This window comes from Sorex fumeus, unplaced genomic scaffold (genome assembly GCF_029834395.1).
Source record: "Sorex fumeus unplaced genomic scaffold, SorFum_2.1 ptg000026l, whole genome shotgun sequence".
Classification (NCBI taxonomy): Eukaryota; Metazoa; Chordata; class Mammalia; order Eulipotyphla; family Soricidae; genus Sorex; species Sorex fumeus.
Window position 1 is genome coordinate 3,234,465 of NW_026606083.1, and position 13,369 is coordinate 3,247,833.

Sequence of the window (13,369 nt, forward strand, 5' to 3'; positions counted from 1 at the left end):
AATTCATGGATGAAACAAAATAAAAATAACCAGTATTCTCTGGCAACAGAACTAAGGTTTACTTAGGAGAAGAAGGTGGTGGAAACAGGTTGGAGGGGGAAAGTTAAAAGGTTGGTGAGCTTTATTTTTGTTTGTCTGGAAACATTTTATTGATCATACAGATTATGTGGAACTATGATTCTGAGTTTTCTCAATGGAAGGTTCGTTTCAGTTGTCCCTCCCAATAGGACAGCATTTCTGATTTTTGGGATGTGTCACTGCTCTAAAATGGGATGCATATAGATTTTTAGCAGAAATTCATGGTGTGTATCAAGTCCCTGTAACTACATTTATAATTCACAGGATGGCGCCCTTATGATATGAAATATCCGTTTCCGCTGGATGTGTGCAGTTCAGCTGTCAAAGACTGAGTACAGAACGTATTCTCAGGGTTCAGCCGCTGTCCCCCTGGAATTCCTTCTTCCGTTCTGTGTGTTTATTTTGGGTCCCCGCCCTGCAGTGGCCCACGTGCAGTGTGCTCGCCAGCCTCTCATGCTGTCTCCTCTCTTCCCGAAGGGTGGTTTTCTTGTTTTTGTTCTTGTTTTTTAATTTATTTTATTTTGGGTTTGGAGCTACACCCAGCAGTGCTGAGAGCTTACTTCTAACTCTGCATTCAGGACTCTGGGACCGCATGGGGTGCCTGGGATGGAACCTGGGTGAGCTGCATGCAAAAGCAAGTGCCCTAAATAAAGGCTGTACTCTCGCTCTGGCCCCTTTTTCTGCAGCTTATACTTGATCTGATTATGCTCATCTCCACCTAATTTCTCAACCCACTAAAATGGCTAGTTCTGTCTTGAGCTCCTGCTCATTGTATAGAAGTGTTTGGGAAGTGGCCCTCGGGGTACCTGGGAAAGTCGTGTTTTGCTCTCCATCTTGGTCTCCTCTCACTGTCTGCCTTTCACTATAGTCCTATGGCTTAAAAAATTTGACTGTAGCTGTTCGCAGAGAATTTTGTTAAACCAGAATTGTATAATTTTGTTTTGTGCTTAGATTTCACTTGAGATTTAATGTAAGAATTTAAATGATTAATATTGTTAACATCTTTAATGAGTTTAAGCAATTTTTTGTGAATGGATACTTTAGTAACTTAATTCCTATTTTTGGAAATAAAATATTTTTATGAAAGTTTTATGCTCATAAAGAAAATGAGATCTGTTTTGAAGATCTGGTCACAGATGTCTCATAAATTAACTTAATCTGATGAACCTTGCAGGAGATATAATGATTAGGTTTTATGGAAGCGTTAGGTTTTCATGGAAATTGTATTTATCCTTTTAAATAAGGCTATCTCAATTTTAGTAAAAGTTTGTTTTTACATTTCTTTAGAAAAAAAAAGAAAATCTGCGTTCTTTAAATATATGTGGCCACGTTGGTTTTGAGAGTTTGCCCGATCAGCTAGTGAATAGGTCCATCCAGCAAGGTTTCTGCTTCAACATTCTCTGTGTAGGTAAGTACTAAAGTCTTAGGTTAAACTGTTTCTTCATATGACTTATGTATTTTATTCTAGGTGTAAGCAGTATGATGTTCCTACTATTAATTTGAGATAATGGTCACATTTTTAGCTATTTAATTTTTGTAGTTTTGTTTTTCTTAGTTATACTGCTTTAAACTTACTTATTTTTTAAACATCTTGCTACTGCCTTCAGAGGTCTGAGTAACTGACTACATACTCATTTCTGTGTGATACTTCTGGTTTAGTAGAGTAGCCTCCACATGTCATTTCCTTCACAGACGACACTAACTTGGAAATAGTTGGTTCTACTCTAGGAGTCTATCATATGAAGATGTGCCTTTGTTTCTTTCAGGAGAGACTGGAATTGGAAAATCAACATTGATTGATACATTGTTTAATACTAATTTTGAAGACCATGAATTCTCACATTTTTGCCCCTGTGTTAAACTTAAGGCTCGTACATATGATCTCCAAGAAAGTGACGTTCGATTGAAACTGACAATTGTGAATACAGTGGGATTTGGTGACCAAATAAACAAAGAAGAAAGGTAAATTTTCTGGTAATAAAACAAGTTTTTCTTATTTCTGGACATTCATTTCTTTTATTGCTCCATGAATGGGTTTGATTTTTGGAGGTTTTTTTTTTTATTTTTGGGGGAGCCACACCCACGGTGCTTAGGAATCACTCCTGGCCAGACTCATATGGGGTGATTGGGTTCGAACCCAGGTCCACCATGTGCAAGGCCGTACCCATTTTACTATCCCGCTAGCCCTTTTATTTTCTATTATGGAAATTCAAACTTTCCTTTCCAGAGTTTAGTTTTTACATTTTATTATCTAATCTGATTTTTTCTTTCTTTTTTTTGGTGGTAGTGGAGCAGTACTCAGGGCTTACTCCTGGCTCTGCTCTCAGGAATCATGCCTGTGGGGCTTGGAGGACTGTATGGGATACCGAGGAGTAAACCCAGATTGGCCACATACAAGGTCCTACCCATTTGACTATCTGTCTGGCTCTTTACTTTGAATAACTTGAATAATTTTATTGAAATATATATATTTCAGCAGACAAAATAGTTTTATTTTTAACTGCCACTGTGTATATTAATTGATTTATAGTTATTTTCAGGCCGGAGTTATCTTGACTTTCATTCTTTCGTAGGAGTGGCCAGTGCCCTCACTGCTCAGCCCAGCCCTGGGACCTGCAGGGAGTAACCAAGGCCAGCATCGCAGTGCTGCTGTGGACAGTGGGGCTGGGCCCTCGCTGCACCACACAGTGCCAGGGATGGAACTCAGAACTTTATACATGCAGATATGTGCCCCACCAGTTGACTCTTCTCATCCCAAAACTTTTATCTTGTATTTTTTAAAATCTAAAACATAATAGCAAACATAAATGATAACCAGATCCCTGGTGCATGATATCTATTTTTTTTTTTATTGAATCACTGCGAGATACCTTTACAAAACTTTCATGTTTTGAGTTTCAGTCATATAGTGATCAAACACCCATCCCTCCACAGTGCACGTTCCCCACCACCAGTGTCCTCAGTATTCTTCCCCCTCCACCCCCTATAGCAGACAATTTCCCCCCATATGCTCTCTACTTTGGGGCATTATGGTTTGCAATACAGATACTCAGAGGCTATCACGTTTGGTCCTTTATCTACTTTCAGAAAACATCTCCCATCCCAAATGATCCCTCCAACCACCATTAACCTTGTGATCCCTTCTCTATTCCAGCTGCCTTCTCCCCCAGCTCATGAAACAGGCTTTCAACTATAGAGCAATATTCCTGACCCTTCTGTCTACTGTCCTTGGATGTCAGTCTCATGTCATGTTATTTTATATTCCACAAATGAGTGCAGTCATTCTATGTCTGTCCCTCTCTTTCTGACCCATTTCACTTAACATGATACTCTCCACGACCATCTATTTACAAGCAAATTTCATTACTTTATCTTTCCTAACAGCTGCATAGTATTCCATTGTGTAGATATACCAAGGTTTCTTTAACCAGTCATGTGTTCTCGGGCACTTGGGTTGTTTCCAGATTCTGGCTATTGTGAATAGTACTGCAGTGAACACACAGGTGTGCATGTCATATCTACTGTACTTTTTTGCACCTTCAGGATATGTTCCCAGAAGTAATATTGTGGAATAATATGGAAGCTCTATTTCTAGGTTTTTACGGAATGTCCATATTGTTTTTCAAACAGGCTGGATCAGTCGGCATTCCCACCAACACTGAAAGAGAGTCCCTTTCTCCCCACATCCATGCTAACACTGGTTATTCTTGTTCTTTTTGATGTGTGCCAGTCTCTGTGGTGTGAGATGATATTTCATTATTGTTTCGATTTGCAACTCCCTGACTAGCTATATACAGCATTTTTCATGTGCCTTTTGGCCATTTGTATTTTTTTTGGTTTGTTTGAGGAAGCTTCTGTTCGTTTCTTCTCCACATTTTTGGATGTGGCTGGAGGTTTTTTTCTTGTCCAATTATACTAGTGTCTGGTATATCCTGGTATTAACCCCTTATCAGATAGGTATTGGGTAAATATTCTTTCCCATTCTGTTGGCTCTCTCTGTATTGTGGTCACTGTTTCTTTTGAGGTGCAGAAGCTTCTTAGTTTAATGTAGTCCCAGTTGTTTATATTTGTTTCCACTTGCTTGGTCTTTACTGCTTGGTAAGTGGTATTTCATTCTTAAAGATGCCTTTAGCTTCAGTGTCATGAAGGGTTCTGCCTACATTTTCCTCCATGTGCCTTATGGATTCATGTATGACATTGAGATCTTTTTTTTGGCGGGGGGAATTCATACCTGGCGATGCACAGGGGTTACTCCTGCTCTGCACTCAGGAATTACTCCTGGCGGTGCTCAGAGGACCATATGGGATGCTGAGAATTCAACCTGGGTCAGCTGCGTGCAAGGCAAACACCCCACCCACTGTGCTATCGCTCCAGCCTCATAATATTGAGATCTTTAATTCACTTTGATCTGACTTCTGTGCCTGCAGTTAGACAGAGGTCAGAGTTCATTTTGCACCTTCAGGATATGTTGGTCCTTTATCTACTTTCAGAAAACATCTCCCATCCCAAATGATCCCTCCAACCACCATTAACCTTGTGATCCCTTCTCTATTCCAGCTGCCTTCTCCCCCAGCTCATGAAACAGGCTTTCAACTATAGAGCTACTTGCAGGTAGCTCTCTAGTTTTCCCAGCACCACTTGTTGAAGACACTTTCCTTTTTTCAGTTCACATTTCTTGCTCCTTTGTCAAAGATTAAGCGATCATATATTTGAGAGACTGTCATGGAATATTCAACACTGTTCCATTGGTCTGCAGGTCTGTTTCTAGCTCAATACCATGCTGTTTTAATTACTGTTTTAATTTTATTGCTTTGTAGTACAGTACGAAGTTGGGGAAGGTGATGCCACCCATCTTCTTTTTCCCTAGGATTTCTTTAGCTATTCCTGGGGGTTTATTGTTCCATAGGAACTTTGGGAGTGTTGTGTCTTTTTCTTTGAAGAATGCTGTGGGTATCCTGATAGGGACCACATGAAATCTGTATAGCACTTTGGGGAGTATTGCCATTTTGGTAATGTTAATCCTCCCTATCCATGATCAGGGGATGTGTCTCCATTTCCTAGTGTTCTCTTTTATTTTTTGAAGTAGTGTTTTTCTTTGTATAGGTCCTTTACCTCTTTAGTTAAACTGATTCTGAGGTCCTTGATTTTCTGAGGTACTATTGTAAACAGGGTTGTTTTTCTAATATCTCTCTCTTTCATTATTTATACATAGGAAAGGCATAGACTATTGGGTGTTGATTTTGTAGCCTGCCACTTTACTATACAAATCTATTGTTTTTATAAGCTTTTATGTAATCTTTAGGATTTTTGAAGCATAGTTTCATATCATCCACAAATAATGATAGCTTGACCGCTTTCTTTCCTATCCCTATGCCCTTGATATCTTTTTCTTTCCTAATTGCTATGGCCAGAACTTCCAGTACTATATTGAATAGGAGTGATGAGAGCGGGCAGCTTTGTCTTGCCCCCCATCTTAGAGTAAAGTCTTTTAGTTTCTCCCCATTGAGAATTATGTGCTGTGGGTTTGTGGTAGATGGCTTTGACTATATTGAGGAAATTTACTTCAAGCCCATTTTACTGAAAGTTTTCATCATAAATTGGTGCTGGATCTTGTCAAAGGTGCAGATATTTTAATCAGATTGCTAGCTTATTGTCACAATTTCAGAGATATGATAATGAAATTTTTATTTATACTTTTATTATTATTACTCTGTTGTATTATAGAGATTGATTATAGAGCTTGTGTGAAACTTTGTGCAGGAATAAAGAAATTTAGGGTATTAGGTTTTGTTGCTTTCCTTTTGTGAAATCTAAATATCTTTATTATAGGTAATATTCTGGTTTCCTAATCTTGCTTTTAAGGGGGAAATATTTTGTAGAACTTGTTCATTGTGTGACCCGTGTTAGCCTTTCCAACACATTTGCTGTTTTTAAATGTCAAGAAATTATTTGTCTGGACTAGGAAAAGACCTTTCACTTGTTACCTAAACCGCATAATCTATTCTTTTATATTTATTATGTCAAATTATATGTAATATATGTTACATATTGTATATACTCTATGCAATATATATTGCAAATGTAGCACAGCTTACATTTACCCTTAGATATTTATCAGTTTTGATGCTCAATACTTCCTTTCAGGGGCCAGAGAGATAATATAGAGGTTAAGGAGTGTTCTTTGCATGTGGTATTCTGTCAAGACTGGTTTGATTCCTGGTATGATATATGGTTCCCTGAGCATTACCAGGAGTGAATATTCCACAAACACATCTAAGCACTGCCCCCAAATGAACAAAATCCAGAACTCAGAACAAAACAGAATTTCCTTTCTCTTTAATGAATGAGAAAAAATTCATTTTGGGCACAGGAGGCAGTTAATAATTCAGAGAAAGACCACCTGGCACCAGAGCAGTTCCCGTCATCATCCCCAGCACTGAGCTGGAAGTATCCACTCTGCACCATTGGATGTGACCCAGAAATCCAAATAAAGAGGAAATACTTGTTTTGGGTATAGGGGCCCCAGTGAAGACAGCCAGGCATGGGGGCAGGGTTATTTATTAAAGAAATATTTATTTATAAAATTTATTTATTTACTAAATAAATCAGTAATAACTAAATTAAATGAGTGGATATGGAGCTTCATGGATAGGCAATAGCTTAGGGAATTCATAGAATTGAAACTAGTTTTGCAAGAAGTGTTAAAGAAGCTTCTTTAAAGGACAGGACAAACTTCCCAGCAAGTGGCACTGATTGTGGCACTCATTCACAGCACTTATGGTTGCCCTTCTAGATTAAGAAAGGTATCCTAGCCTGAGAAGAAATCTGATTCATTTTTCAACAACAAATTAGCATCTCATTTATATTGAATGTTCCGTGTCTTGTAAGTTTATTTTTTTGCATCCATACAGATTTCTATTACAATCTTTAAATTACGAATGCAGACATTTAAGATCTATAATATTATCTAACATAAAGCAAGTATTCCCTTTATTGGGATCAAAACACTTTTAAAGACCTATTCAAATTGTTTTTTGGGGGGAGCACATGCAGCAGTGTTCAGGATCACTCCTGTCTCTGGTTCTCAGGGAACCATATGGTATACTGGGAATTGAACCCAGGTCGGCTGTGTGCAAGGAAAACACCCTAATTGTTATTCGATCTCCTGGTCCCACCTGTTCAGATTTTCCCCCTTAAAATTTTCTTAAAATTCTAATAAAAACTGTAAATTTTACAGTTGTAGGATTTACTTATTTCATGTAAACAGTTGTAGGATTTACCTATTTCATGTAAACTCCAAAACACATTAGTATAGAATCAACCATAATAAATTCATATACCTCTAAACTTTATTTTTTAAAAAAAATTACATTATCAACCTATCTTCGACTTAATATTTTGTGGAATTTCATAATAGGTCTAATCATCTATATGGATGCTAGGGTTATCTAACTGCAGGCACAGAAGTCAGATCAATCTGGATTAAAGATCTCAATGTCATGAGGCTGGAGTGATAGCACAGTGGATAGGGCATTTGCCTTGCATGTGGCTGACCTGGGTTCAATTCTGTGACTAATTTTAACAACTCATCCCTAAATTTGGTTGGATCTCTATGTATGTAATTAACATATTTTTTCCATTTCTCTATTTCTTATAAAATAATTTTGATGTGTAATTTATATAGAATAATTATAATGCACTTTTTATGCACAGTTCAGTTGCTTTTACAGAGGTCTAGTTCTGTCACTGCTACTCTGCCCGTGTGAGAAATCCCCCTGTTCTTAGTACTTTGCTCACACATGTGCAGACCTGTGCTATGTCAGCCTGCATGCACACTCTGTGGTCTCTAGCACTTTCTATTGGTACAACTCTGTTCTCGTTGACAAATTCCCATGGCTCTGGCTTCCCCTAATTCTGGCACTGATCTCCTCAGCCTGGTGAGTCAGACTGCCATACTCTTAGTGTTCTTTGCCCTGAGGAAATAACAATGCACCCCTAGTTTTATGCACCATGCCGTTTTCGACACTGGAGAAGAATTGTTCCTCGGAACATGCGATAAAAGAGGTGTTGGAGGCATCGGTGTCCTTGTCAACACAAACTTGGCCAAGAGCATTAATTCATTCGAATGCCTAACAACCTGAATCGGACGTTTACATTTGAATAGATGTGGCTCACTGCCTGCAGTTTCTATCTTCATTGTCTACGCACCAACATCTCATTATGATGAAAGAGAAATCGAGAAGTTCTACATGGAGCTAGAGAAGTTCTATAAAGAAGACCACACCTTCTACAAGATCATTGTGGGTGATTTTAATGCCAAGATAGGACCAAGAAGATCAGCTGAAGAACTTCACATTGGGACCCATGGCCTAGAATGGAACGAACAGGGTGAGAGACTGTCTGAGTTCATCATGTCGACCAAGACCATTCATGGTAACTCACAGTTCCAGAAGGCAGAATCTAAACGATGGACATGGGAGTCTCCCGGTGGACGATTCCACAACGAAATAGACCACATCATATTCAATCGACGGTTTTGCCTGACTGATGTCGCTGTTGTCCCAAAATTTCGAATGGGATCGGACCACCGTCTCCTTCGTGCAAAATTCTACTTCACAGAGCGGGGAGAAATGGCTGCAAAGTTCAAAAAGAGAACTCCCAGAATGACCACCAACTGGGAACTCTTTGGTACTATTGCGGCAACATGGGAAGATGCCATTGTTGACAACATTGACGAGGAATACGATCGACTGGTTCAGCACCTCCATGAATGTGCGAGGAACGCCAAGAGAGAGATAGCCACAAAAAATCGCCTATCTTTGAAAACTCTTGAGCTAATTCGCCAGGGTGGTTTGGCGCATGCCTCAGGCAACCGCAAGCTAACGTCTGAGCTCGGAAAGCAGTGCAAACATGCGATCAAGGAAGACCTCAAAGAGAGAAGAGCAGAAGTACTGGTAGATGCGGCAGAAGCCAGGCAAAGTATTCGTAACGCCCGCCTGTCCTTCGCCAACTACAAGACCAAGATGACTGCCCTGCGACGTCCTGATGGATCCATCACATCCTCCAGAACGGCAATGGAGAAGATTATCCATGACTTCTACTCAAAACTCTTCGATAGCCATGTCCACTTGCCGACATACCAAATTCCACAGGATGGATATGTCGTTCCCAACGTTCTCCCTTCCGAAATCCGACACGCCATTTCATCGGTAAAGAAACAAACAGCACCCAGCCCAGACAAGGTCAGACCTGAACACCTGAAGAACCTGCCGTCAGTACTCATCAATACACTGGCTCGGCTCTTCACTCGCTACCTGTCTAAATGCAAGGTTCTGTCCCAATGGAAAACCAGCAGGACCGTACTACTGTTCAAGAAGGGAGACATCCATGACATTGGCAACTATCGCCCGATCTGCCTATTGTCTGTCATCTACAAGTTGTTCACTCGAGTCATCCTAAATAGGATTGGCAGAACACTAGATGAAGGACAACCATGCGAGCAAGCAGGGTTCCGCAAAGGATTCAGCACCATCGACCATATCCACACAATAACCAAGCTCATTGAGGTTTCTCGGGAGTTCAAGATGCCGCTCTGTTTAACATTCATTGATTTAAAGAAGGCCTTTGATTCTGTTGAGATGGAAGCGGTCATTGAAGCCCTAGCCAATCAGGGCATTCAAGCCCAATACATCAGGATCCTCCGTGAGCTTTATTGCGGATTCACTACCAGGATCTCACCATTCTACAAAGAAGTGATTGTTGATGTCAAGAGAGGAGTGTGGCAGGGTGATACCATTTCACCGAAACTCTTCAGTGCCACCCTCGAGAACATCATGCGACGACTGGAATGGGAAGGAATGTGAGTGAAGACAGATGGTCGCAACTACACCACCTTCGCTTTGCTGATGACATTGTTTTAATAACACCAAACATCAGCCAAGTGGCACAAAAGCTGGCCGACTTTGACCGTGAGTGTGGAAAGGTAGGACTATAGCTGAATCTTACAAAGACAATGTTTATGAGAAACAGCCTTGTTCCTGATGCCCCATTCGCTCTCAATGGAATGACCATCTCCGAATGCAACAGCTATGTGTACCTAGGTCGAGAGGTCAACATGACAAATGACCTGGCACCCGAGCTGCGCAGGAGGAAGAGAGCGACTTGGAATGCCTTCAAGAACGTCGAAGAAATAGCTAAGAGGACGAAGAACCTCCGGCTCCGGGCGCATCTCTTTGATTCCACTGTTCCTCCTGCATTAACATATGCCTCAGAGACCTGGGCCCTTCGCAAACAAGATGAGAACACTATTCAGGTCTCCCAAAGAAGAATAGAAAGAGCTATGCTTGGAATATCACGTTTCACTCAAATGAGAGAAAGAATCTGGAGTTCTGACATCCGTCGACGATCAAGGATCAGGGATGCTGTCTCATTTGCCAAGGTGTCGAAAATCAGATGGGCTCGTCACGTAATGAGATTTAAAGACGACCGCTGGACTAGAGCTGTTACCGACTGGATTCCACGGGATGTCAAAAGACCGCGTGGCTGCCTACCTACCAGATGGTCAGACTTCTTCGTCAAGATCATGAATGATCGATTTGAGGCCCTTCATGTTCCCAGAGCGAACAGATGCCATCGGGCTACACTAGCACGCGACAGGGACAAATGGAGACGTTACCGGCGCCCGCTCGAGCAAATCGACCACTAACGGGAAGTTAAGTGATTAAGTGATTAAGTTTTATTTACTTTTCAATGACCTTTTATATTTTATTTTATTTGGTGGGGGGGTTGGGGGAGTCACACCTGGCACCGTTCAGGGGTTACTCTAGCTCTGTACTCGGGGATGCTATCAGGAGTGGCTTGGGGGACCAAGTGGGATACCAGGGATTGACCCTGGGTCAGCCGTGTGTAAGGTAAGTGCCCTCCCCGCTGTATATTGCTCAGGCCTATCAATGGGCTCTGAAAGTCATTCACTCGTGATAAACCAGTGACACTGATCTACAGCTTTCTAGAATTCCAGTGGTTCTGTCTCACACCTCTTATGGCTCCCATCTCCAGCGGTGCCTCTTCTGGTCCCTTCCATCACCCGCTCTATCTCCTGTCAATGCTGCAGGGCTGGGGAAGCCACTGGGATGCCCTGGCAGACGCTGGGGCTCCTGTCGCCTGTATTCTTAACTCGTTGTGCATTTATTTAGTTTACATCATTTATGGAGATACTGGGATTATACTACTATTAATCCCACTTTTCATGCATGCATCATTCCAACACCAGACCCCTCATCAGAGAGCCCACTTCCCTCCATCTGTACTCCAAGCACCTTTCTTTCCACGACCCCCTGCCCCCCGTCCCGCACCCTGCCAGTTTGCTTGACAAAAATCTTCAGTAAATCTGGCCATTCATTTTTATTTTACTCTGAGTCTAAACATTTGTTTTATTTACGATGTTTATTTTTTGTTATCCCATATATAGAGAATCTCTCTTTCTCTCTCTCTCTCTCTCTTTCCTTTCTCTTCTCTCTCTCTGTTTCCCTGTGGCTATTACGATATTTGTTTTTCTTCTCCAGTTGCATCACAATGTATCTGGGTTTTTGTTTAAATTTATCCTGCTTATGATTTGAATTCTTAAGTCTGTATAATCATTTTTTATCTCAAACATTTTTATCTCAAAAATGATTGTCTGTATATCTCAAACATCATCTTTTAAAATATATCTGCCTTCCCCCCCTTGTGAAAATGTTAATTAAATACTGGTCTTTTCATGTCTCCTACTCTTAACTTCTCTTTCTTGTCTTATTGTATTTACCCCATATCTATTGATTGCTATTTGATAATTGTATTTCAACTCTTGTGCTTTTTCTAATATATTGTTAAAACTTTATGAAGTTTTTTTTTTTTTTTTTTTTTTTTTTTTTTTTTTTTTGCTTTTTGGGTCAGACCCAGTGTTGCACAGGGGTTACTCCTGGCTCTGCACTAAAGAATTACTCCTGATGGCGATGCTCGGGACCATATAGGATGCTGGGAATCGAACCCGGGTCAGCCACATGCAAGGCAAATGTCCTACCTGCTGTGCTATCGCTCCAGCCCAAAAACTTTATGAAGTTTAGAAAAAAGTTGAGGTTTTTATTTTGACCATTTCATTTTCAGAATTTATACAGTTTTCTAATTCTTGTTGTCGGAAGGATTACTTTTCTATTTCTAGTATATATATTTGTCTCATTTGTCTTTAATTATATCTGAAAAAGCCATATACTTAAAAATTGGTTATTTTACTGATATTTGTGTTTTTCTTTCCATTTATTGTATTTCTTGCTTTGTGATTTATATTTATTGCGGTTTCCCATGGTCCTTGGCCAGTTATCTACAAAGGTGCTTTGAGGCTAAGGTGAGGATGGCTTTCTCAGGACAGATCCAGTCATGCCAGGCTGGCCATCCTCTGGCCCTAGGACTGTGCTCCTGAGGGTCAGACAGAGTCTGGACCTGGGCTCAGCTCACACGACCACAGACAGCAGGGATCCCCCCCCCCCCCTTTTCTGTTACTCTTTTCAACTTCATTTAATTCCAGGGTAACCTTCTCTGCAGATCATGGGGAAAGGGTAGAGATCTTAGGTTTATTTTTAATTAGCTTTTTAAGATACTGGATCTTACAGTCCCATCCACCATGGCTTCTGGGTTTTAGTTCTGTTCTTCTTGATAATAGACAGACAAACAGCCTCAGGATGAAGCTAACATTGATGAAAGGAATAATAAACTTTTCTGAAAGGGATGTGATAGTATTTCAAGATTTTAAGAACATGTCCTCTCTCTTCAAACTAATCCCTGTCATTGTAGCACAAAAGCTTATGTAGACACTCCCAAGCAAATAATTGGGCTGGGTTTTGTAAGAATTCACTCACAAAACAGCCTTCGGCTGTATTTGGTCTCTGACATAGTTCTCTGCTTATTTGAATTTCCTTTTTTTTTTTTCAGGTTTTACCTGGTTATTTTCTTACTACTTTGAGTATGTTAATACTTGTAAGGAGGTAAATTTTACATTTTAAAGCAAAAACTTTTATTGGAAGAGCGAGAGTTCCTGATGATACATTAGGTATATTTATTTAGGAGAATGTTCCTACTTTCATTTAGGACAAGCTTGATGATGAGCATTTAGATATACTTTATGACTAGGTCATATAATCACATTAAAGATCTATTTTAAGTCACTAATAAAATCTTCTTTGAAAGATTCATATTGAATACAGAGTAGGATTTTTTTCCCCATCATTTTCTTAGTTTGTGGAGGAAATCATTCTGGGTA

The 13,369-nt window shown here is 40.2% G+C and overlaps 1 protein-coding gene across 1 annotated transcript in view; it reads left to right on the forward strand.

Moving 5' to 3' along the window:
• The window catches only part of SEPTIN10 (septin 10), a 104,882-nt gene that overhangs the window by 59,209 nt on the left and 32,304 nt on the right, over positions 1 to 13,369 (forward strand). Inside the window, 2 exon segments of the mRNA XM_056114689.1 lie at positions 1,366 to 1,486; positions 1,845 to 2,040. Coding sequence (XP_055970664.1) covers positions 1,366 to 1,486; positions 1,845 to 2,040 — 317 coding nt within the window.